The sequence below is a fragment of the Sorex araneus genome, chromosome 4, assembly GCF_027595985.1.
Source record: "Sorex araneus isolate mSorAra2 chromosome 4, mSorAra2.pri, whole genome shotgun sequence".
Classification (NCBI taxonomy): domain Eukaryota; kingdom Metazoa; phylum Chordata; class Mammalia; order Eulipotyphla; family Soricidae; genus Sorex; species Sorex araneus.
Window position 1 is genome coordinate 192,391,625 of NC_073305.1, and position 26,846 is coordinate 192,418,470.

The 26,846-nt window shown below is 49.5% G+C and overlaps 1 protein-coding gene across 2 annotated transcripts in view; it reads left to right on the forward strand.

The window, feature by feature from the left end:
* Positions 1-3,298: 3,298 nt before the first annotated feature.
* The window catches only part of SDK1 (sidekick cell adhesion molecule 1), a 465,276-nt gene continuing 441,728 nt past the window's right edge, over positions 3,299-26,846 (forward strand). For both annotated transcript variants that reach the window (XM_055136343.1, XM_055136344.1), the window contains exon 1: positions 3,299-3,434. In XM_055136343.1, the coding sequence (XP_054992318.1) occupies positions 3,299-3,434 (136 nt within the window). The remainder of the gene's footprint in view (positions 3,435-26,846) is intronic.

The following is a 26,846-nucleotide window of genomic DNA, read 5'->3' on the forward strand; positions in this document are numbered from 1 at the left end:
CTTAGAAGAGGAGAGAGACGTCCGTCACCCACCTCTCCTGAAGGAAAGCCCAGCGAAAGTCTGGCCTCCGTCCCTCCGGAAAGAAACAGAGTTAGCGTCTGCGGGATGATCTTATTATGCTGCGCTAACTTTGTAAGAGGACACTTGGCCGATGGAGGGGGCACCCGTCCTTCCGGCTCAGAGCTGGGCTTCGTCCCTCGCGCCGTGTGGGTTCCACGCTGTCGTCATTCCCACTCTGCGCAGCTCACTCCAGGACGGCTGCAGAGGGACCTCACTCCGCCCGACCCCATGTAACGGGGTCTCCAGTACCACCTCTCTCCCCTCAACCCTTGCCCACTCCTGCCACGATCGCAACGTCCTAACAAGCCTCACTTGGAGCTCTCGTTTCTTGGATCCGTTTCTCACTGGGAAATCCTCAGATGTTTGTTTTCCTTTCATATTTCTCCTGAACTTGCCTGTTCATGCTCTTTGCCCATCTTTCGTAGACACCGTTCATTTATTTCTCCTACTGGCTCGTAAAAAAGCTATTTGCATAGAGACCAGCTCTTTCTCCTCTGTTGTGCGTGCCTCTTAAGATGCTTTTTCATGCTGCCACAAAGCTGTTTTTGGTTCTTAATTTGTATACAGTTGGATCTATTGATGTTCTAGGAAGTGGCCTTTTTTCTTTTTACAATAAAAAATATGATTCTATCACTTAAAAAAGATGTTCCCTTTATCTCATGGCCCACGAAGAACAAAAGAGGGAGGGAGAAAAGCCCACCCCAGCAATAATGACAGGATGACAGAGAACACAAAGGAGCTAAATTCATCTTGTTTATTAAATTCCCAAGAGACTTGGAGGGACTCACGTGTATCTCAGCTTCCATTTACATATGAATCACTTGGCAATCTTGACAGAATGGATGTTTTGGTTTGGTAGGTCAGGGCTGGGTTGGAATTTTTGCTGGTCTTGCTGGGCCATCCAGGGCCCCTGCAGACTGGGGGTTACGCTGCGGACATGCATGTCCCTGCTGTAGTGGCCCTCACAGCTCCCGAGTTGAGAAAATGCCCTTCTCGCTGTCCCTCTCCTCTTTTTCACTTTGACACTGGACAACCCTGACTTTTTGTTTGAGAAAGCAGGAGACAGCTCAAGTTCATTTTAAAAGATGAAAATAAGTGAAAGTAAGTCCACTTCCAGCCTGAAAGCATGCAGCGACAGCCCTTCCCTCAAGGCTGGAGCAGCCTTTGCCGTCTCCTAGGACATGTCAGAGGTCACAGGGGGCGGGGGGGGGGGGTGAAATCGCATCAATGTTTACCAGGAGAGGGGGGTCAGCAGCAGGACTGGGGTACTGGGGTGCAGCAAGGAGCAAGGTCAGAAAGGCCACAGTCCACAGAAGGTTGAGAAACCCAGTTCTGGAAGACTTTCAAGGCAAGAGCAAGTATAAAATGCTCACTTCTCGTCGGGCTGGAGAGAATTAAATCGAGACATTAATTGGCCCTTTCGGGCAGAAAATGCTGCAGCTCTGGGCTGGTTCTCCCCTCCCCAGCATTAATAACTATGATATGATATATTTTTTGGAGAAAGAATAGTTGTCATGTCAGTACACTCCCTAAGACAGGCACCTAATGGGGTCTGTAATGGGCAGCTCGTCTGCGGGGGGAGTGACTTAGAACAGGACCCAGGAGGGCTGGATTTCTGCTCGGGCTCCATGGCGGCTAGTTTGCATATATTAAGTTCCCTGGCTGGATTCCTTTGACTGTAAAAAGGAGAAGAAATGAGAGTCCCACTTAGTCAGGATGATGTTGGAATAAGACATTTCCCAGGGGCTTCCGACCTCCGGAGGTGCCAGCGCTGCTCTACAGCCCAGACGGCCACTCCCCCGCGCCCCTTCCTCTTCCGAGCAAGTGTCCCCAAGCTCTCAGCTGCAGAATGAGTCACAGCCGGGCTCTGGGCGCCTCCGAGGGCCAGCCTTCAGGCCTGACCCTCTGCCCTGTCCGCAGGGAGGGAAGGGCCAAGGCCTGGCCCTCCACACTGTCCGTGGGGACGAAGGGTCCAGCTGCTCTGGAGAGGGGTAGGACATGCACCTGCCAAGCTGGCCCAGGGGAGCGGCGAGGTCGCGGGCTGCGTCCAGTGACCTCACTCGCTCAGGGAGGCCCGACTGTGGACAGGAGTCCAGGCTGCCGGGCCGGAGAGGATGGGAAAGGGCGGGTGTCCAAGCTCGGCGTAGACGCCACTGCGGCTCCAGGCACTTGCCCCTGTCCTGCTGCGGCTGCGGGGCTCCTTTGCCTCAGTTTCCCCGCGGCTGCGGCCCAGGGAAGCAGGGTCAGCAGGTCCTGCCCACCGGCCGCCCAAGAATCAGAGTGGACCCTCTGGCCCTCGGGAAAGTTCTGGGGCGCCCCCGGCCTGCGCCGGGACTCCCACGCCCTGCAGGACCCGGGTGTGCCCCCACGCCTGCCCCCTGTGAAGGGCCGAGCTCGGGTCCGACTCGGCGGGTTCCGATTGCGGCCACCGTCTGGGCTCGCCCGGTTCTGGCGGACGGAACCGTGCAGAGCTGGCAAGAGCGCTGGGAGGGGCGGGGGCGCCGCGGCTGTGGCCGGGCCCGTGGGCTCGCTGAACGCTTTGTCCTGCGGCAGCGCCGGGGGAACCTTCGAGAAGCCCCTTCGGCGGGCGCGGCTCGGCCCGCGGCTCCCGAAGACCCCGCGCCCCCTCCCCAGGCCCCAGGCCTCGCGCGCCCGCATGACCTTGGGCAGCCCCGCGGCCCGGGATCCGCTTGTCCCGACGCCGGGCTCGGGGGCCGGGGGTGGCCGCGGGGGTCGGGCCGGACCCGGGAGCCCTCGCCCCCCGCCCGCGCTGCCCACCTGCGCGCCCGCCCCGCGCGCTCCGAGCCGCGCCGTTGCAGTGGCGGCCGCGGGGCTCCAGGGGGCGCAGGAGGCGCGGGCGGCCGGACCGGACCGGGCGCGAAATTCCAGGCGGGCGGGCGCTGCGAGCCGGGGAGCGGGGTCGGGGCCGGTCGGCCGGCGGCCAATGGGCGGCGGGTGGCGGGCTCAGGGGCGGGGCAAGAGGGCGGGGCCGGGAGGGCGGTGGCCAATGGGCGGCGGGAGGCGGCGCGGGGCGGGGCGCGGCGGGCGGTGAATGGGCGGCGGCGGCGCGGGCGGGCGGGCGCACTTTCCCCGGCGCGGGCGGCGGCGGCGGCTCTCGGCGCCCGGCGGACGCGGCGGCGCGGCCCGGGCGGTGCGGCCCGAGGGCGGCGGCCGCGGGCACGGCCGGCGCGGGCTCCCGCGGCAACTTCTCCGGGCGCGGCGGCGGCGGCCCCTCGGCATGGGCCGGGGCAGCGGCGCGGCGGGCCAGTGCTGGCGCGGGCGGCGGCCGAGGGGAGCCCCGGCCGCGAAGTTGGGCGCGGGCTGGTGGGCGCTGCTGGCGCTGCAGCTGCACCTGCTCCGGGCGCTGGCGCAAGGTAGGAAGCGCCGCAAAGTTGGCGCCGCGCGGGGCCCGGGGGGCCGGGGGGCTCGGCCCGCGGAGGGCGGGGGGCCGCGGCGCGCGCGGGTCCCTGAGTCTCGGTGTCTTTGCGTCCTGGTGCCTCTGCGCCTCGGTGTCTCAGCGTCCCTCTGTCTCTGCGCCCCCGTGTCTGTCTCTGCGCCCCCGTGTCTGTCTCTGCGCCCCGGGTCTTAGCGTCCCCCTTTCTCTGCGTCCCCGTGTCTGTCTCTGCGCCCCTGTCTCTTCGCCCCCTTGTTCTGTCTCTGCGCCCCCGTTTCTTGTACCCCGGGTCTCTGTGCCGCCGTGTCTCTGCGCCTCGGTGTCTCTGCGCCCCCGTGTCTGTCTCTGCGCCCTGTGTCTCTGCGCCCTGTGTCTCTGGGCCCTGTGTCTTTGCGCCCCCGGGTCTCTGCGTCCTGGGTCTCTGCGCCCGTGTCTCTGTGCCCGTGGGTCTCTGCGTCCCCGTATCTCTGCGTCCCCGTTGTCTGTCTCTGCGCCCTGTGTCTCTGCGCCCTGTGTCTCTGCGTCCCTGGGTCTCTGAGTCCCCGGGTCTCTGCGTCCCCGGGTGTATGCGCCCCGGGTCTCTGCGCCTCGGTGTCTCTGCATCCCCGTGTCTCTGCGTCCCCCGTCTCTGCGTCCCGGGTCTCTGCGCCCCCGGGTCTCTGCTCCCCCCGGTCTCTGCGCCCCGGGTCTCCGAGTCCCCAGGTCCCTGCGCCCCCGGATCTCTGCGCCCCCGGTCTCTGCGCCAGAGTCTCTGCGTCCCCGGGTCTCTGCGCTTGGGTCTGCGCTGGGCGCCCCGTCGGGCCGGCGTCCGGAAGTCGCGAGGCCGGGCTCGGGGGTCCTTCTCCAGAGCGGGACCCCGGACCCGACGGCAGCGCGACCGGGCGCCTCCCGGGGAGAAGCGGGGCGCCGCAAACTTTGTTCCCCAGGAGGAGCGTGGCGGCCCCGGGAACGGGCGTGCGCGGGTCCCCGAGGCTCCGAGCGCGCCGGCAGCGCCGTCACTGCGGGTCAGCGCCGCGCCCCGCGAGCTGTGGTTTATCCATCACCTCCGCGTCCGCTGGGGACGCAGACAGCGGGTGTCAGCGTGTGACAAGCGCGCGCGTCTTGGAAGTGACGGTCCCCGCGCTGCTGCGGAGCGGGCAGAGGGGCGCCGACTTCTGGAACCTTCCAAGGCTGCGACGGCCACACCCCTCGCGGCGCCCTTGCGTGGCCTGTGGCCTCTGCGCGGTCCTGGAGCGCAGCGCTGACCCGTCAGGACTTGGATCCTGCGACCTGGGCGCGGCACAGCGATTCCCAGCGCGCACCGATGGGTCCAGGAGCTGCTGCTTTCCACATGCTAATGGCCTTGGCGCCCTGGACGCTGCTTATCCGTGTGTGTTGAACCGATGGTGACTTTCCGAGGCTCCCCCGGAGCGGGGGGCTTGAGTTCTGCAAGGCCTGTGGCATCTCTGTGCTCTGACCCGCGCAGGTCGCCCCCGCTGTGCTGGTGGCCTGGGTGGGCATGGTTCTCCCTTGGAGTTATTTCCGGTACCCCAGACTCACAGCTGCTCCAACTTCCTTTCAGATTAGAATTGCCCGGAGAACCGTTCATATACCCCGAGTCTGTCTTCTATTCCCAGCAACGTGCGTGAGGCCAGACAGATGGTGCTGTCCTGGAATCCCTCCTGCTCGCCCAGGTGATTCCACCAGCCCAGACCCATGGTACTCGAGTGTGTGAATCAGTCACCTTGGGGTTAGTGACCCTGCAGAGGCCAGACTCCCTGGTAATTTTTTGGGGGGTGGGGTGGGTTGGGGAAGGCAGTGTTAATCAAACCCAGGGCTTCAGGGGGTAAGGCCGGGTCACAACAACCCTCCCCCTGCCAATCTCTTTTGTCCACAGAGTCTTAACTTGCTTTCTAGGGGTTTTTTTCTCTCTCTCTCTCTCTCTCTCTCTCTCTCTCTCTCTCCCCCCCCTCCCCCCACTCTCTCTTACACACACACACACACACACACACACACACACCCCACACACACATGCACGCACACATGCTTGTACGCACACCAGAGCTTTGAGAACCATTAACTTACAGGTATGTTTTTCTTCCTTCTAGTCCCCTGATTCTCTGTCCCCTCTCAGCCTGGTGTTTCGTGACACCAGCTGTGCACAGCAGTCACTAGGGAGCATGAACCAGTAGAGACTCCAGCTTGGCACTAGGTTCTGTTTTCATTGACCCGAGTTTCACCTGGGCACCAAGAGGTTAAGAGAGTCCCCAGGAGGTTCTCTCAGCTCTGAGCAGCTCTCTTCTAACCACTTTCAGTGAGATCACATGACTTAGTTGTCACTGGGCTTATTGTTTTGTAGGGCCCCCCCCCTAAATTCCAGAAATCTTGGCTGTGCTTGGAACCTATTTTCACTAAACCTATTCTGTGGTCATGATCTGCACTTAGTGGTTTTGCCCAAACATGGGTTTACTTGTTTTGTTTATCCTCGCGTTGCACTGCTGGGCGACTGCTTTGTTCCGGTCGGGCGTGAGAGCTAAAGGTGATCTGGGCCGCTGTCCGGCCCCGGGGGCTGGGTTCGTGCGGTTGAGGAGGCACTGCAGGCGATTCTTAGATCTTTGAGACTTTAACTCACGTGTTGACCAATGTGATAATCTCCTCCGACCTGGTCCTCCTCCACCCGATTCCCATGGCCTAGACCTGTGTTCCCACAGCACTCCCAGCTCTGGACCAGGTCTGCGAGCCTGCCTCTCTGCTGCTGCTTAGCGGAGAACTCAGGGTGCCTGAGTCCAGGCTCTGGAGGCCCAGCTTCCTGTCAGCCAGGAACACTTTGCTTCCTCCTCCTCTTCGCCTCAGCTCCCCTCCTGGTGTTGTCCTTTCAACTTTAGCTGGAAAGTGCGATCTGGACTTCCTGCTTCTCTGAAGCGTCTTCACAGTGAACATTCCTCCTCGTGAGTGCTCAGAGACCGAGAACACTTTATTAGGCCACGCCATGCCCGACAGATGGCAACTAGCCACTTGCGTGGTCGCTGTCTTGTAAAGCCAATGACAAGCAATTAGCACCCTCTGTGAGTCTTGTGTATGCCACCTGCAGCTAACCTTTATTGTGCCCGTGTTCTGTGCCAAGTGCCTTATAGGGGGGCTCCTTTTCTCGTCACGCACCCCCTGAGAGGTTGGTAGTGTTTTTATACTCATTTACCTGGGAGTAGGCGGGCCCCTGGGATGTGAATTCTCGCCCCCAACTCCAGGGCGAGGAGTGGTGGCAGCAGAGTGTAGCCCTGGGCTGTGAGGCTCCTTGGGCCTCTTGGGGATGGGGGGTGGTCTGGTAGGTTCCCGGGGCAGGTGCTGGCTGGTGCTTCTGAGTGCGGCACCGAGGTGTGTCTCAAGTGTCAGGTTCTCGTACATGTGGAGCGATGGGAAACAAGCAGTTACTTTAATCCATTTAATCAGTTTGGCAGTGGAGAGCAATGGGCGGGTTTGTTCGGGTCACCCACCCCTCTCCTGTGTTGAAAGAACTTGCCATTTTGGTGTTTTTTATTTCCTCCAAAGGTGTTTCTATAATATAACTCTCCCATTCCAAATGCAAGTGAGTTGTGGGGGTCTGTGGCAGGTTGATCACACATAGGACCATTCCTTTAAGGAGCATGTAGGAACGCCTGTCTTCAAGTGTGCATTGTAGCTCCTTGAGAGAAAAGGAAGAGCTGTGTTGGGCTCCGATGTTTTATGTGTGTGCTTGTTTGAGGAGGCATTCTGACTGAACATGGAATTTTTATATGTACTGGGATTATGGCTAGTTAGGAAATTTCCTGTGTCCTCAGATATTGGGGCAGAAGAAAATGGAAGTTAAGCAGATAATGAGGGGTACCAGATAAGATGTGGCAGTTCATTCTGCCCACTATTACCATGGTATTATTTCTATCTTAAGATCTTTGTGTTGTTTTTGCTGTGAGACACAGGCTTGGGTCTTCCTTCAGATATCCTAGGATTGGAGACCAATAATGCTGAGGTTAAGTCTAGAGCAGAGGTTTGTACACTTGTCACCTTTCCAGAAGAAAAAATTATGACACCCTCATGGAAATCTACTTTCTATAAGTGAGCAGATGAAGCACCTCTGACTTACACCTGAGGCCTTCATAGCCCCTCATCATTCTACTGCCCCTCTCCCCCCGGTGGTCGGAATCACCCACTTTGGGAAGCACTGATCTAGTACCTAGCTCCTTAAACTGGGTTCCCAATACCATAAACTTATCACTGTCACTGTCATCCCGTTGCTCATCGATTTGTTCAAGCGGGCACCAGTAACATCTCTCATTGAGAGACTTATTGTTACTGTTTTTGTCATATCCAATACGCCACGGGTAGCTTGCCAGGCTCTGCCGTGTGGGCGCGATACTCTTGGTAGTTTGCCAGGCTCTCCGAGAGCGGGGGAGGAATCGAACATGGGTCGGCCGTGTGAAAGGCTGTGCTATCACTTTGTTTGAAAATAAATTTCTTTTGGGATGGAAAGAGTACAGCGGGTAGGGCATTTTCCTCGCACTCGGCTGACCCTGGTTTGATCCCCAGTATCCCATATGGTCCCCTGAGCACCTCCAGGAGTAATTCCTGTGTGCAGAACCAGGAGTAACCCCTGAGCATCACTGGGTGTCGACCCCCCAAAAACAAAACAAAATAAATTTCTTTATGCTATATCAAGCAAAGGCAGAGAGTCTGTTGCCCGCACACCTGTCTGTCTTCCCCGGGGCTCTTCAGAGGCGATAGGCTCCGGCTTCCCTCCCTGCCCTGAGCAGAGCTCCCGGCGGCTGAAGACCACCGGAACCTAGTCACAGCCATGCTCAAGGCCCCTCTCCACATGTTCAGACAGGCCTCATGCATGAAGGTACCGGCAGAGGAACCCAGGTGTGTGTAATCCCATCAACGGCCAACATCCAGAGACTTAAAAACAAGCTCCCAGAAGCGTGCGGCCGCTTGGCGGCCACGTGATATCTTATAACCTACTTTTCCCTCTGGGAGAAACTCACAAGTTACTGAGAGCTTCCTGCCCACATGGGACAGCCTTGCCAGCATCCCATGGTGTATCTATATGCCAAACCCAGTAACCAGCTGAATCTCATTCCCCTGACCCTGAAGGAGCCTCTAATGCGGCATCGTTGGGAAGGCTGAGAAGAGAGAGGCTTCTAAGATCTCAGGGATAGGACAAATGTAGAGGTTACTGAGACCACTCGAGCCACTCGATGATCAACGGGATTTCGTGATCATGATATCAAGCAAATGTTTGATTTGTAGGCCTGTGTTATATACATATGTAACCAGGGTCCCATAAACATTTCTTGCGTGAAAAGGGGTTAAAAAAATCCAAGAAGCCCTGGTCTAGAGAATGGAATGAAATAGGAAAATAAATTGGGTTGTGACTAGATCATAACGGACATTTCTGGAGTAAGATCATAACCGAAATTCCTGGTTCACCCTATATTTATATTAAGAAAAATTAAATCACTATGAATTACAGAGTTGCAAAGTAATTTATTTTTACATGTGAGGTATACAATGTTCCAACACATCTCTTCACCAGTGTTGACTCCTCCAGTGTCTGCAGTTTCCCTCCTGTCCCCCAGCTGCCTCTGCGGTGGGCACTGTCCCCTCGCCCATGGTCCGAGTGTCCCTTCCCTGACTCTCCCTCTGCCACCACTCTCCACTCCCTGGCTGGTTCCTCCTGGAGACCAGTTCTCCTGCTCCTCGTCTCTGTGAGAGGTCTCTTTTGTCCCGAGTAGGAGAGAGATTATTTGGAGTCTGTTCCTCTTCCTCTGACGGATTCACTCCGTATGATGCTCTCCAGATCCATAGAACTGGAAACTGCGTCTTGTCGTCGGGCTGAGTAGTACATTGTGTGTCTGTACCACAGCTCCTGAATCCGCTCATCTGTTTCTGAAGGCTTAGGTTGTTTCCAGTTGGCAGTTGTGACTAGTGCTGCTGTGAACGTGGTGCCGACGGCTCTTCCACGCTGAGCTGTTAGGTCCTCGTGGATAGTCCTAGGAGAGCAACGGTGGGTTGTCTGGAAGCTCAATTCCTGGTTTCTGTTGTCTTCCAGTAGGCCTTCTCTTCCCCCTCATCATCTCCAGAACTGGTTGTTGTTTTTAGTCTGTGCCAGTCTCTGGTGTGAAGTGATATCTCGTATTATTTTGTTCCCTCAGATTGCTTTTCCCTGATGATTAATTATACAGAGCATTTTTATATGCCTTTTGACCATTTGCATTTCTTCTTTGAGGAGGATTATTTTCATCTCTTTTTCCCTTTTTTTTTTAAATGGGTTGGGATTTTATTTTCTTGTGAAGTGCTTTGGGCTGGAGCGATAGCACAGTGGTTGGGCTTTCGTCTTTCACGTGGCCAACCCGTGTTCGATTCCTCCGCCCCTCTTGGAGAGCCCGGCAAGCTACTGAGAGTATTGAGGCCACATGCCAGAGCCTGGCAAGCTACCCATGTGTATTGGATATGTCAAAACTAGTATCAATAAGTCTCTCAATGAGAGACTTACTGGTGCCTGATCAAACAAATTGATGAGCAACGGGATGACAGTGATGGTGAAGTGCTTTATAAACATTTTGACTATTAACACTTTATTGGATGAATGGTGGGCAAATAATTCCTCCAGGTCTGTGGGCTGTCCTTGTATTCTGGTATCATTTCTTTTGAGGTGCAGAAGTTTCTTAGTTTAATGTAGCTCCATTTGTTTATTTTTGATTTACTTGCTTGGTCATCATCCTTAAAGATGCCTTTTGCTTCAATGTCATAGAGTTCTGCCTATGTTTTCCTCTGTGTACCTTATGGATTCAGGTGTGATATCAAGATCTTTAATCCAAATGGGTTTCCATAGCCTGGTACCATTCACCACTGTTCTGAGATGAGGAAGAATATTTATTTTTAATTTTATTTTTATAAAGTTGTTCACAATATTTGATAACATTCAATATTTGAACACCAATCCCATCACCATTACACCCTCCCACCACCATATTTTGGATGTTTCCATTCTGAACCTCAAACCCTGCCCCCAAAGCAGAACCGAAATAATTTATTTTGTATTGCTTCTTATGAATTGTCCACTAAAAATGATCCAAAAAAGGTATCTTAGAGGAAAGTGTGTGAAGATTGTTGTTTCACCCAGGAGCCATTAAGCCCTTTTCTAAGAGATTAATAATGTATTGTTAAAGGTTGAGCCTCGTGTGCTTATGTATATATCTGTATATATCTTTGTGTGTGTGTAAATATATTGCCCCCAAGATTGGTTGTGTTCTACTTTAAACCCCAGAAGGCGGGTGAGTTCCCCTCCCCGCCCCAGTGGAGCCAGCCCTGGCAATCGAAACCCTCCAGAACTCAACCACCAACACGCTTACAGCCGCTCTCCACATGCTCGGACAAGCCTCACCCGTGAGGGAATCTATTCTTGGACTGCGTGGCCGCAAATGCGGCCATACAGCATCCTGTACTTTATGCCACTAATATCCCAAGAGTACCACACCACATTTGAGGAAGAGTACGTTTACCAGACTTCCCTAGACATGTGGATGTGGTGACTGGAAACCCCTCGAGGTGAGTATCAGCAAGCCTGGCTTGTGTGTCATTGTGCGATGGACTTGCCGTGTTAAGTCTGTGAGCTTCTCCGTCTGTTTCCTCACGAAAAATCTGTCAGACTAGTCTTCAGAAATGATTTGCTCCGATTCTCTGTACGTCGTCACACCCTTCTGCTCTTCACCATCTCTGCGCACGACTCCTGTGTGGGGACGCAACAGTCCCATCTGTCTTCACTCTTCCTGGGCGTTCACAGACTGCGGCTCCAGGGATGGTGGAAGCAGAGTGTTCGGTTTCTCCTCAGGAGTTGCCGGCAACCCTGATGTATTTACTTGAACCTGAAAGTGGTTCATGCTCAAAATTTTAGCTTCTGTAAAATGAATTAGTTCCATAATCTATCTGTGCAAGTCTAAAGTTTGGAGCAATAAATTTCCTTAAAATGTGAGATGCTTATTTATTTAAAGGGCTTGAGAAGGAAAGGGTAAGACTAATTGAAATCCACTGGAGGTAATTAATGCAATGAGAAATTTAAAAAGATATGAAATCGTGATGAATATGAGAATGTTCATTGCTGGACAGTGACATCAGTAATTAAGGAGACAAGTAGATGGTGTTGCTGTTTTTGTGTTCGACTCAGTGTTAATTGCTTTCATCAGGGACTTTTCATAAATCAAAAGGCCCTTAAAATTAACACAAGAATTATTTTTTTTCTTTGACAGGCTTAGCTGGCACTCTGTTGCTAGAAAAAGTCTGGTGAAGATAACAGCTATCAATGAAATTATCCAATCTCTTGATAACAGATGTCAGTCAAGTGACTATTAATTTAATGATCTTTGGAGATAGCTTGTTGAACATGGGAGAGAATGCTGTTTCTGTGATATTTGGGGGTTGCTGTGTCTGTGTGATTGGCAAGGTCGTTGTTTGGTAAAGTGGGCTTTGGAGACCCGGCTCCGGCCCGTGCTACCACACGGATATAACCAGCCTTTGTGCACTGCTTCGGTTGCTCTTCCCCAGAGCTGTGCTGTGCACTCTGCTTGAGATGCTCTGTCAGAGGCTGGGGCGCTCTCAAATATGCAAGCTTGAATTTACAGAGATCATCTTGACATGAAAAAGAGGGAAGTAACCAAATAATGACTATTTCGACTCAGCAGAGTATGTCCACTTGGGGAATGCCACTCTTGGTCTCTGTTGAGAATAATTGGTGGCGGGAGTTTCAGCAGCCCAAGGGCTGTGTCTAAGAGCACGGTCGTGGGATTCTGCTTCAGGTTTGTGGTGTGGGAGGGCGCAGGGCTGGTTTCTCATGGGTGAGACCTAGCCTGAGCTGAGGGTCGCCGCGGGGAAATATTCACCTATCTTGGGTGTCTGTGGCTTCTCATGAAAGGAGACTTTTTTGCCGTCTCCCTAGGTTTGTTAGAGGTGATGCAAAGCAAATAGGAGATTTTGATGTTTGTGGCCCAAGCCCTTCCATACGGCTGTCACCGTTTAATACACGAACCTCCAGGTGGCAACAGAAAAGTTGTTTCTATAGACGATCTGTCACCTACCCATAGTTTCCTTTTTATGGCACGCCACTTTTCAGTATATTTATGTAATATGTAAAATTCTTGACTATGAGCAAGGTGATTTTATAATACTTAACAATGCCAGTCAGAGCCATGAAATGGAACAGTGGTCAAATGTTGCTAGAAAAAACCATTGTATTTACATGACTGCATGTATAAACTGTTCCCAGGGGGGTTAACTTTCCAAGGATTCCACTTTAACTATTTTATGGTCATGCTTTTAACTTATAATTCTTTCATTCAGTATTTATACAGCTCTACAGTGAGCTGTGATTTGCAGAACATAAAATAAAATATGTACCAAACCCTGCAGCATTTTTGTAGTACTTTTAAAAGGAGGAGATACATGAGTTTACAAACATTGACATATTGATATATTTTCTGGCCAAAGGTATTTTTTCCTTTAGAACTTTATTTTTTTTCCTGTGGCGTGCTCCCACTTTTAAATTATCTTCTAAACTCTTCTGAAATATTTTTTTTCTTCCTTAAGACTCTTGACTTCAACCTAGAAACTCAGCTAAACTACTTAAGAAGAAAGGGATTTTACTGGTGGCATCCAAGGGTATCACTGCATAGCGAGAAGACCTTGAACCTGAGCCAAGTTCCAACCTCTCAGGTCCTGTCCTGTTTGTCACACCTCTGTTGCTATGTTGGTGTCTTTCTTGACCTTCTCTGAAAATTGGCTTTTTCTCAGTGACTGAGTCTTTCTCAGTCTTTGCCTTCCTACTGCTTCAGACCCAGAACTAGAGTGAAAAGCTTGGATCTTGAGTTCAGACTTTGTGAAAGGATCATATTTGGATGTCAAAAGCATTATGTTATAGAAACAAAGGCATCATTTTGTGTGTAAAATGAAGAATGGTTTGGGAGAAACCAAACTGGGAGATAAGCTTTAACAGCAGTTAGAGAGAAAGTGGTGTAACTTAGGCTAGGTTCAAGAGAGGGCGTTGTCTTGAACCACCCTTTCTCTTGTGTTTACCTGCCCTTATTTCCTATTTTGAATCAGGTCTTCTGTTCCTCAAACGTCTACCATTTCCTGAATTTTCTTACCACCTCCTTGATTCCCCCTTCTACCCCCACTTCCTCCATTCCCCTCTAGCCCCTCCCCCCACCAATCCACACAACCTTGCAATTTTGTGGTATATCCCCACAAGTCTTAAAGTGATTTTTTACAAAAGTCCTTTAGAAGTTCAGAACACTCTATTCCTTGCACCCAGTCTTTGAAGAGAGGACTATCACTTGCTATCTTTTATGCCAAACATGCGCTGCTGTGTTACTTTAGTTTTGAATATTAGGGTAGAGAAGCAATGAGGGGGCCTTCCATGTAAAGTGGGATCAGGAAACCAAGGAAAGGGAAGATGAATGTATATCCAAGTCACTCAGGAACTTTTGTGCAGGTGCAAGAAACTTAGGTCAAAGTGGCCACAAGATTGTTTAATAGGAGACGGACGAATGTAACTCCATGTTTACTGCTAGAAACCAAAGCTTTGTGTGAAATCTTGAATTTCTGGGGAGGGAGGGCAGGAGAGTAGGGAAGCATGTACCTGATCCCCTTCCCTCATCCCATGGGCTGAGATGGGAGCCCATGGGCTTTGGTGACCCCATCCTTGGGAAATGTTTATTTGATGGTTGATTTTGCGGTATGGGTTTACTTCCTTTCCCTTTTGCAATCATTTTGCTACATACATGCTGATCCTTTTCCCATTCCCTTTCTGTACCCTGGGAAAATACAATGAATAAATAAAAACTTATTGGTACTAAAAAAAAAAGAGAGGACGTTGGAGCAGAGGGAAACTTTGGCAGAGAAAGTGGACAGGATGGGGCAATAGGCAGGACGTGTAGTGAGCATTCTGTGTCTGGTTTGCATGAAGGCTGGGAGAGTCACTCATGAGTTACTGCACCCCAGATCGGGCAGAGTGGTGGTGGTTCTGGCTTTCAGTATATTAATGTGAGGTACGCGGGCAGCCTCTCAACAGCTTGTAAGGTGTTTGATCTACGAGTCTCAAAATCATGGGACTGACCTGGGCTTCTGGATCAATTATTATTGGAGATACTATAGCATACTGTTTCAGAGGATGAACATGACATAAAATGGATGCATCCACATTAGCTGCGCTTCCTTGGGTCGACTGCTTAATCTTCCTGAACTATCATTGATGCTAACCCTGAGTTAAGTCTAATAAACCTCGCTCCTGTAACAATCCACCTGGCCAGATACAGAGCATGCATCTGACGAGTGAGGGCTGTGGTGCTGTCCCTTCCCTTCCCTGGCTGGGGTGGGGGGCGTCTGCCTCAGTGAGGCACTCTCTCCTGGGCTAGTTCATAGTTCTAGGTTTTAAGGAGCCACTAAGGAATGCGGGGAGAGTGAAGAGTCTGTGTGAGGGAATTGTTAAGAATAATTTTGCAATTTTCTGGATGAATGGAAGAAGGGAGAGCTTTGAATGGTGTGAAGGAATTAGAGAATGGCTGTGATCATGAATGTGAATTCTGACTGGTCATGCTGGGGTGGAAGGTTGGAGCGAGCAGGAGAGCCAGGGCAGGAGCGTCAGACAGGACCAAGCAAAACTCTGCGGGTTTGCTGATTAGGTGGGGAGCTTCTTTTTCATTTTTTATAATAATTTTATTTTATTGAATCACCATGTGGAAAATTACAATGCTTTCAGGCTTAAGTCTTAGTCATACAATGCTGAAACAACCATCCCTTCACCAGTGCCCATATCCCACCACCAAAAAAAAACAACAACACAGTACACCTCCCATCCCGCCCACCCCCGTACCCCCCCCATCTTGTAACTGATGAATTTCACTTTACTTTCTATTTACTTTGGTTGCATTCAATATTTCAACACAAACCTCACCAATATTGTTAGGAGTACCCCACTAGAGTCAGACCTGTTGTGAAGAGAAATGAGGTCACGTGGTTTTGGATGTCTGTACTTTAACAACTAAGTCCAGGGAGATTTCTTCCGGATATTGGATTATTGCAAGCTTGTAAACCCCATCTGTGGTCGTCATAATATGGCGGTCCTCATGCCCTTCATCCCCGGAAAGGGAGAGGTGAGAGAGAGAAATACCTTTCCTAGGTGGGGAGCTTCTTGAGTATGAGCTTACTAGAGTTTTAATGGGTAGAAGATTATCCTAGAATCAGTTGGTGGTGAGAAACTGAAGTTCATAGACATGTTCTTTTTCCACTGAAATTCTCAAGAAAGGAAGAGATCAAGGCATTTAAAGTGACTACTGACAAAAATTATCTTAATTTGAAAGCTGTTCTTGTAGCTGAAAAAAAAAAGTGGGCTGTTGTCATCTGGTAAACTAGTAAGTAATCATCACAATTCTCTGAAGTGATTATTTCAGTTCCATATTTTATGACTATTGGAAGCTTCTGGCAACCTTGCCAGAGGCTGATATAGAGGACTTGAATCCCCAGTCTACTGCAAATACAAACTGTGGACAAAATATAACAAGAACAAACAAAAGCAGTCCTGACTGGGAAATCCCCGGTGCCAGAAGTGGAAAGATAGCAAAGCCGGGGTGCAGCCAGGAGCTCAGGGGCTGTGGTTTCAGCTTTGGATACAGGCCCTGAGATTTTGGCCCTCGTGGCTTGATGAAGAGACAGAGACTCAGGTCTACACGAGGGAGGAGGAATTGAGGGGTTCTCTTGCATAAAATCTTCTTGAGCTTCCATCTGTGACAGTATCACTGTATCACTGTCATCCCATTGCTCATCGATTGCTCGGGCGGGCACCAGTAATGTGTCCATTCGTCCCTGTTGTGTGCTGGTGTAGCCCAATGGTACCTGCTCACTCCAGGAACATGAAGAGCACATTGTTGTTACTGTTTTTGGCAAATCAAATATGTGCTTTTGGCAAATCGAGTACGTCACGGGTTGGTTGCCAGGCTCTGCCATATGGGCGGGACATCCTTGGTAGCTTGCCAGGCTCTCCGAGAGTGGTGGAGGCTTTGAGCTTATATAGCTGAGCCGGAGGTGGTTTGTGGGTGTGTCTCCCACAGACCTAACTTTTGGCCGTTTAATTTGGTAAACTTGGCCCCAAGTTGTTGGGGTCTGGTCAAAGACACAGTAGCAGTTTTGGGGTATCTGGAAGTCTGAAGGCACCATCAGGCTGCTGATGAACTCACCCCACAGGTACAGGTTGACCTGCTGGCGGCACCGTACCCCCAATCTGTGACAGTAGGACAGAAAAACCTTTGCCACTAGCTCTAGGAAGTACAGAGAAACTTGCTCTTTGAGGTTTGACTGCATAATCAGGAATAAAAGAAGCATTTAAACCCCAAAGATGTACCTGACATTAGAGAAGCATTAAAATTCAACATTTCTTACAGTGCAGTGAACTCTCAGGTTGAGAAATGAACACTAAAACCTAGCCCAGATCTATAGAAATCAGAGGTGCCCTCAAAAGTGAGTGTGGACCCTCCTCAGGAAAGGGCCATGTGGCCCTCTGCAGCCCTGGGATAATTCAGGGGGAGCACAGATGAAAACTGTGAATGCGGGGGCAGCAGTACGAGATGAGGGACCCAACTGGTAGGACTGAGGTGGGGAGCAGAAGGGACACGGGAAGGAATCAAGGTTGCAGGGGGCCATGGCTGGAAAAGGCTGAGCGACAGTGCTGTGGAGTGAGCGGAACTCTTGGCACTTGGAGAACAGCCCATGCTGAAGGGAACTTGCAGCAAACATTTGCCAGCCACAGTGGCAGCCAAGGAAAGGCAGCGGCAAGTGCGGTTTAGGACTGGTACTCTCAGACCGAGGGCTGAAGTGGCTGCTTCGAGACACCAGAGGAGTAAGACGGTCAGGGAGCATCAGAGATTAGGAACAGAATGACTAGAATTTGCAGAAGTGAAAATGAGAGTCGTTAAATAAAAGTAGCCTTGAATGGACACAAGTGCGGAGAAAACTGCTGATCTTTAAGGAGATCTGGGAAAGCTGACATAGATAGTGAGGGATTACAAAGATGGAGAGTGAGTTGTGTGTTACCTTCCTTAAGTTTCCAGACAGAGGAGCTGGAAGAGCAGAGAGGCACTCTCAGAAGAGAGCTTTTCATCAACAGTGCGAGTCAGAGTTCCTAGATACAGAAAGCACAGTGAGCCCCACGCAGGAAAAATGAAAGTAGATTCACACCTAAAGACACCCTAAGTGCAAGACTAGAAAACAAGACAAATACAGCCCGAGGAAAGCCCGGGTGTAGAACGCATTTCATTTGTAGCAGATGATTGAACTGTATCTTCAAAGTGCTTGAGTGAAAAACACCCACCAGTCCAGAATTCTACACCCATATAAAGTGATTTTCAAGAGTGAAATAAGGCCCACGGGTAAAGACAAAGTTGATCGTTGGTAGACTTTTATGGAAGGAGCTGTTAGAAGATGTCCTTAAAGAAGGATGCAGCTGCAGGTGGGGAGGTATGAAGGGCTGTCGCTCTATCGTGGGGTACTTGCCTCACGTGTCTGAGCCCATTCCTGGGTTTCATCCCTGAGATCCTTTAAAAAAGAAACCAGAAGGAGTGAAAAGCGAAGAGTAAAGTGCTAAGTGTTAGGCAGTGACGGTGCCTCGATGTCCTTTCGTACTTACCTCATGCTGTGAGAGAGGGGGCAGAGCCGTTCCCACAGAGCGTCCACAGTGCCACTGGAGGGATGTGGCATCAGGGCTGGCTTAGGGTGAGACGGCACCACAGAAGGGGTTGAGATACAATGAAGGATACAGTGCAGTCCGCCGTGCGCTTGTTGACTGAGATACGTGTATCAACAGGCAGAACGCTACCTGCCATCGATCCTGAAGGGCTTTCAAGCTGCCTGGAGAATTCAGAATGGGAGATCAAGCTAAACAGGATCTTATCAGGGCTGCAAGTACCAGGTCACGTTGGCACCTGCAAATTCAGATTCACACTCTGGGAACACAAAGATGAAGGATTTGTGTGGAAAAAGCTGAGGCTGAAGTGAGGAACTCTGTGCCTCAGAAGTGACCAGACTCTCAGTGGGAAGAAGAGCTTTCCTTGCGACATTCAGTGGAGCGGACACATTCCTTGATGTCCTGAGTTGGCATCTCAGCGTGGAAAAACAGAACTTGGATCTCAGGTATTGGAGAGCTCTCAGTGGATTGCATGCACAAAAGTGAACTTTTTAGCACTCGCAGGAGAGCACACCTGGAGGAACATGTGAAGATATGAAGAAATTCAGTGGATGAGAGTTAATGGCAGGTGATCATGGAGGAATTTGCGGTTTCTGCCTGACTGGTATTCCTCTGACGGTGCGTGAACTTGGAGGCTTATGCGTGTATCATGGAGTATTAATGCTAGGAAGAGGTCAGGGCCCTCCAGCTCTGTTGTTTGCTGTGGAATCAAAAGAATGAGATACAGCAGTGGTGTGCTTCTGTGTAGATGAACACTTAGTATTTTGTTAGCTGCCAATGCAGGCTAAGAGGATATTTTTTAAAAACCACCATCTGGGGGTTGGAGCGATACCTTAGAGGGCTGAGTGCAGCCTGTCCATTGGGCGGCTGGGGCTGGAACTCAGCACTGCAGGTCCCCTGGGCACGTGGGAAGTGACTCCCCAGTGTCCCCCGACACCCCCCACAGCAACAATAACAGCAACTTGTCGTTTCCTCAGAAGTTATTCATTCTTGGTAAGTACAACCAATTTATTGGTAGATACTATTGGCAATACAAGTACTTTAAAAATATCAGCCAAACTTTATTTGGCCTGTCCCTTTGCGATGGGCGGGAGGAAACCCTGGCAGGCCTGCCGTCCCCCTGCTGCTGCCTTAGACATCACTGCTGTGGGGAGCAGGTGAGGCTGTTGGAGTCCTCTGTCCCATTCACATATCACCAGTGACCCTGCTGGTTGTCTGACTTCTTTCATAGTGGATGATGTAGAACATGAGGAGACCATTGTGTCATGTTGAGGATGTTTAAGAGGACACGGCTGGATGTTCAGAATCTGTTAACTGAAGGAGGAGATTCTGGCCAGCCCTGTGCTTCATTGAGGCCTCTCACGGGCGGGGGCTGGGGGGTGGACTATGCTATTGCAGTCTATGTAGTGTCTCATGTTCTTGTTACAATTGTTACATAGAGGGACATTGAGGTTCATAGGCGTGAGGTTGGCCCGCTGACGTGGTGGGACTGGGCTTGAATGTATGCAGCGCTGGCAGTCTCCAGGGTCCCTGCTTTTGACCCTGTTCTGCCCCTTCTCTGGGATGGGAAGGTTATTCATGCATCTCTCAGTGGACAGTGCTCCGAAAGGGCGTGCCACAAGGTATTTACTGCAGGTGGCAAGGTGGGGTTTCTTTTACTGACTTCTTTTTCCAAATTGGGCTTAGATTGCATTTGAAAAAAGAAATAAAAAACCTTTCCCCCAAAAAGTATATACTAAATTAAAAAAAAAGGATGTAACACTACATAAAAAATGGATAAAAAATTATTGTTTCATAATATATGCAGTGAATATGTTAAAAAGAATATACCAGTCTGCTTAAAGTGCTTGTCTTTTTATGGGAATCACTTTGTATTTTTCTGAATATTTTATTCCAAATAATAAGCATTTATAATTTTTATAAACTGTCAAAGCAGTCATCAGTTACCATGATGTGGTATTGGTAGATGTTAGCAGGAACATTATATTAAAGTAGTTGAGCAGTTTATACCAAAATTTCATTTGTGGTGTGTTTTCTGTTTGACGGATATAAATGATGGTTTGGGGCTTTACTTTGCTCATCTATTTGAAAAAAAAAATGCATGCCATATTTTGAATGGCAGGCTCATTGTGAGAACAAACATTCCTTTGAAAGATGGATTGATAAACACATTTGTACCATTGATTTCTGGTCAGTGCTGTTTAATCATTGTTTTATGATTCTGGTGTCAAATTTTCCCACTAGCAGCTGATATTGAGTGAATTCAATGAATTCAAGTTTTTTATGGTATTCTGTAGAACAACTTTGAAGCGTGTGGTTGTAAATGAAAATTAGGAATGCTTTTTTAACTTTAATGGTGTAAGTTTCGCGTTCACAAGTTTCCTTACAGTCTGTGATCTGGGTGTCCCGTGTGAGTGCTCTGCTGTATAAGGCCGGCAGTGATTGGGGTCACGGACAGGTGCCAGTCCCTGTACCACCTGGGGCTGGCAGTGTGGCTCAGCAGGAAACCACACACACACACACACACACACACACACACACACACACACACACACATGTGCGCTCGCGCGAAGAGTGCTTTTCTCCGGGACTCGGCCTGGCGCGTCGGGGCTGTGTGGCGTCTCTCTGTCGTGTGGCTCTTGGTCGCGCCACGGGAGAGCCTCAGGGCCCCCCTGCTGCGTGTCTGTCCTGCAGTGTGGATGTTTAGCTTCTCTCCTTTCAGCTGCTATTTTTCCCCCAAAGCCAAATTTAGATATTTTAAAATGGGTGTATGTGGTAGGCTTAATAAATATCACCAGTTTCGAACCACATTATATATATAAGGTTGTACACGTTACAAAATTAAGTGTCTTAAGGTATGTGAAGAAAATATATTGACTCTGAATAGGGGCTTATTATTTACTGAGGTCCGACAGACGTACTTGATGTCTGTCCGTTGGATGTTTTTGTCATTCTGCTTTCCCGACTCACTGGGGTGTGTAGGACCTTTCCCACTCTATAGGGTGCATCTGGCCTTCGTCTCCTCTCCCTCGTGCAGCTTAGCTTTCTCTGTGGCGGTGCTGCTCTGGGGCTGGCTCCTGGACCTTACCTCCGTCCACTCCCGTTTCCCGAGGGTGAGTGGTTTGGTGTCTGCCGGGATGCTTGTTGAAAGGGGTCTGTTGTTTCTAAGTCTTCTAAGTGACCTGGGTAAGGAAGGGGATTTGAGGTCTCTTATCATTACAGGATTTTGGCTTTTGATATGGTTTATTGATTTAAACATTTTTTAGGGGGGGCGGGGCCACAGGTAGTTGTGCTTAGGACTGACTCCTGGCTTAGGGCTGTCTCCTGGGCCCTGGGGACATGTGGTTCCCAGGATTGAAACTGAGTCCACCAAGTGCAAGGCCAGCACCCTGTCCCTGTGTCATCTCTCTGGCCGCTACTGTTCATTTCTTATGAAAAATGGTGCATGACGCAGGGACCCGGCCACTCCTTGCAAGTGGAAAACTGGCAATATTATTAAAGAACACAAAAACAAAGGTAACAAATACACGGTAGCCAATGAAAACAAACGAGGTTGTGCCTGAAGAACTGAGCCTGCAAAATGGAACCTGCCCTGGGCAGGAGGGGCTCGAAGGGATGGAGTGGGCGAGGCAGTCACTGTGGGCCCGACAGTCATTCCATTGAGAATCGTGAAATCTCTGAAAGTAAGTGCCATCAAAGTCATTGGCCCTTTGACCTGCAGCTGTGGGTAGCTTCCCCAGACCTGGACGCCCAGGAAGGCAGCGGCTGTGACTTTGGTGACTGACCTCGGCGTGCTCGCCTTCCCTCCCCCGCCCCCCGCTTAACAGTGTATTTTAAAGATCACTTTGCACAAGCACGTATAGATCTGCTGGTTTTTAAGTGTATCCATCCGAACCGTGGCGTCAAGCCACCGGCTGCGGTGCGTTGTGCATTGATGGTGGCCTGGCCCTGCCATTGTCAATGTGTGACCTTGGACTGGTTGAAGAACTTCTTTCAGTTGCTCATCAAAGTGAAAGTTAATGTCTCTTCACAAGGTTTTTGGAAGGATTAGAAGAGATAATGTATGTAAAGCGTTTAGCACAGTGTCTTGCTTAATAAATCATAGCTATTATTGTACTCATTAATTGATCAGATCAAGGGAACCCCTGAGGTGTCTCTTCTCCTTCAGCTAAAATACACAGAAGGCATCATGGAATCCTTGACCTTTTCACTTACCCTTTTCTTGCAATCCATTGTTTATATTTCTTCTTCCTTCCCTTCCCACTTTTCTCCAACAAATGATGCTGTTTCTTTTATTTACTGTTTTAGATTTCTGGGCTTGTTGATGACTTTATTAACTCAGTCCATCGTCTTGGATGCCAACAATTGTGACTCTGTATGAAAATACAACAGAGAAGAAATATATTTGTGGATGAGAGTTCAGTGTCAATTTAATATTTGCAATCAAATTTGTTCCTGTCACGTAATAGGATGATTCTTCCAACGGTTGTAGTTCCAGCTGGGATCAGCTGAGGCTTGACCACAGCTGGAGACTAGCCGAGGTCCCCAGAGCGCTTCAGCAGAGCCGTGCCACGTGGGGACGCCGGCCCCTCGTGCCCGTCACAGGAGGGTGCCGGCAGTGTGTGTGCCGTTGGGTGGGGCGACGCTCTGGGCATGGTGCAGCCGTTTTTATTAGCTACAGGCCATCGTGGCCTGAGCCACGGCAGTGGGCACCGGCGGGGAGAGGTGTGTAGAGCAGGGTGTGCGGAAGCAGAGAGGGCGGTGGGACGGACAAGGCAGGCATGCTGCCATCTGAGTCTCGTAATGTCCTGCTTAGGGCACAAGCTCACTTTTCTCACAGGGAAGCAAGTTTCCCTGGGGGGGGGGGAGGTCTACGCACGGTCTTGCTGGAGAACAGCGGGATTGGTCCATGGGGTGTATTTGCTGGTTCAGGAGATTGACTGTCGACCTGGAAGCACATCCTGGGGCGGGAGTTGTGACTCGCGGCTGCTGCTTCTCGCCAGGGGTTACACCTGCACCCTGGCGGCTCTTTCCCTGCTTCCGGGCGCCCCCGTGCTCTGATCTCGCTGCTTGCATGATGCATAGATGTCCTGCTGGGCAATTGCAGTGTTTCTGTCTATTTGCGTCTGTCTCGGATGCTGTGTGCTGCGTCTGCCGGGCTGTCATGTCAGTGGGCAGCGGAGGGCACCTTTCTGCCCCAGGACTGGGCTTACTGGTGGCACAGGAGCAGATTCAAACAAGGACCTGGAGGGTTTCACTTACCTTGTCAGTTTCTTTATATTAAAAATCTGGTTGCTTAGATCTCACCTATCCCCTCCCGCCTTTCTGTAAATGCACATTTAGAGAGATGAGGGCTCCGTGGCGTACCACAGCTTTCTGGGTGGACCTCGGGCCTTGCTTATCTGCAGGCTCGCTGGAGATGGTGGTGGGGGGTGCAGCAGAGGCCCCGTTCTTCTGCTCCACCCCCCGGCTCTGGTTCCACTTCATGCCTGCTCTCCCCTGGCCCGGCGGGCAGGTACCGGGAGAGCTGTGCACAGCCCCAAGTCTAAATTCTGCGTGACTTTGCCCCCACATTGCATTTCTAGTTTTTGATTTTTCCCCCCCGTCTCTTCTCTACTTCTTACACATAATTTTTTTGAACTCTGAGAAAAGCCACCAGTGTCTTTATAACACACAGAATTATGTGCTTTGTAAATTATTATTTTTTAAAATTTAGACTTGTCTTTTAGCATCAGAATTCCATGTTTAAAGCTACTTTTAACCTTGATAGGTTTTCTTTTTGTTGGTGTATAAAAGTCCTAAAGATGAAGCATTTTGACTAATTTCTGTTGTTTAAAGATAAGTCTTTATCAAATCAGATTTGTGATGCTAGTTCACAGTATTCATAGACTTTAATCTGATATCTGTCTACATTTCTTAGCAACTGCTCTGTTTAAACTCGACAGTGTTTAAAAATAATGATTTTGATTGTTCTCAGGAATTGAGATTAATATCTTACATTGGTAGGGTCAGGAAACGTGTGCCTTTAGAAAATCAGGTAAGGCTTATCTAGAAAATAAACTAAGAATCTTACTTTTTAACCCTTGTATTTGATTAAAATAAAGAAAAAAAGAAAGAAGGAAAGAAAGAAAAGAATGTATCCTGCAGATTCTGATGGGGAATCTGAAGCTCTGGAAATAATCTGAATTTTTTAATTCTGAAATTTAACATTTACTCATATAACAGAATTTAGAGATATTTCAGGACATATACTAACAACCTTTGAAATGAAAACTGTTAGGGTATTTATTGTATATGGAAGTAAAATCTTTTTTGACACTCAAAATCTGTTCAAAATATACTGAAGCAAGATGAAACTGGATTTTTTTTTTTGAGAGTGCTTTGAAGCCTCAGAATCAAAGTATAGATGACAGATGAATGGGGAAGTTTTGTTTGTTTTTCCTGGGCCATGTAATTTTGGTTGATTTCTTCAGAGCTCCCAGGGTTTCTTGGAGTGCAGTAGGAATGATGGATTCTTGGGTGGTCAGCCCGTGTCTCCTACCCCCTGCTCCGAGGGCGCTGCCGGGAATGTAATCAGAACCTGTCACTGTTGTCGGTGTGTAGGGTACTTGCTTGGCTAATACCGAATTGCTACTGTCACAGTCAATTTTAATGAGAGACTTGCTACACTGTTTCCTTTTTAAACAGATACTGTAAAGATCTTACACCCTCTGAAGATGTTACTTTCCAAAGAAATATTCCTTGTGTTTCTTTTATGTTGTGATGAGTTATTTTCTAAACCTGTTACTTAAGAAAATAAATATGGGGCTATTTTTTAAAAATTGTAAGCGTATTTATAGACCTCAGTAGTCAAACTCTGTAGGATTATCCCTTTTTTTCTTCCATCTGGTTTGCTCCCTCTTATCACAGGTAAAAAATTACTATTACCTAAAAATATTTATTAGAATTGCAGTACAAAATAATAAACTTAACCATTTTTTATAATTTTTAATTTTTTATTAGTGAATCACCATGAGGTATAGTTACAGACTTACAGACTTTCGTGTTTGCATTTCAGTCATACAATGGTCAAGTACCCATCCCTCCACCAGTGCCCATTTTCCACCACCAATGGTCCCACCACCCCCACCCCGTCCCCTCCACCCGACCCCGCCTCTATGGCAGGGCATTCCCTTTTGCTCTCTCTCTCCTTTTGGGTGTTGTGGTTTGCAGTTAAGTTCAGGTTAAAACTTAACCATTTTAAAGTACACAAATCCAGTGGAATTTAGTAAATTTTCAATGTGATGCACTCACTAGCCCCCTATTTCTAAAACACTTGAATCACCTCAGAGGAAACCCGTTGACGAGTCTGCCCTGTCCATCTCCTACCACTGACGCCGCCAGCCCGCGTTCTGCTCTGTGGATCTCTTTATCCTGCGTCGTTAATGCTCCTGGACTGTGATCAGGTGAGCCCTGGGGTCTGGCTCATTTTACTTAATGTTCTCAAGGTCCATCCACGTTGCTGTATTGCGTCAGCACACTGTCTCTTTGTGGCCAGGTGATATTCCTTTGTATGTTTTCTGTGTGATGCACAATGTGTTCTGCCACTGGTGGACATTTGCATCATGTCTCCCCTTGGCTCTCTCAGTGGTGCCACTGTGAAAGTGCGTGGACACGTATTCAAGCGCCTGTTCTTAGTTCTGTGGGACTGCTGTCGTATTTCTATGTTTAACTTTTGAATGACTGTCAGACTGTTTCCCATAGTGTCTGCAGCATTGTACACTCCTATCCATGATGTCTTAAGAGTTCCATTCCCAACATTCCTCTCGTTTATTTCCTTTAAAATCTTGCTGGCAGGGGAGAGGTAGTCCAGGAGGGAGGTGGTACTTTGCAGGTGACTGCAGCCCTGGTTTGAATCTCTGGCACCACATATGGTTCTCTGAGCACCACCGGGTGTCAGGGGCAGCCCCTGAGCACTGCTGGGCGTGGCCCACTTCACCCATAATAAAATCAAATAACTTTTTACAAATATTATTATTGTCATTCTACTAAGTGTGAGGTGGGATTTTAGTCATGGTTTTTATTTGCATTTTCCTAAGAATTCAGATGTCAAGCATCTTTTCATAGGATTAGTTGAATATCTGTGTATCTTCCTTGAAGAAATCTCGTTTCCGCATTTTAAAACTTGTGGGGTTTTTTTTTTGAATTATGAGAATTCTATGTCTTTATACTAAACCTTTTTCAGAGTAGGGTTTATAAACATCATTTTGCTCACTTAGTAGTTTGTGTGTGTGTGTGTGTATGTGTGTGTATGTGTGTGTACCCGTGTACATGCTGTATTCAGGGCTAACTCCTGGCTCTGTGCTCATGAATCACTCCTGGAGGTATTCCAGGGAATCATATGTGCTGCAGCAAATCATATGTACCATCTTTTTGGCCCTTGATTCTTTTTTTTTCCTGTTCTTTCCATGTTCTCAAGGAAACATTCTCACTCATCTTCTCCCCCCACCCCCATCCAGTATTACAGACAATGTGACGTGTTACACACTGTTTTCTGTAAATTGATAGGCTTAGCCTTCCTCTTTGGTCTTGTTTGCATGTAAGTGTGTAAGGATTTGTTCCCCCTCTGTCTGCAGCACCCTGTGGTGTGGACAGGCCATGGTCTGTCCTGCCAGG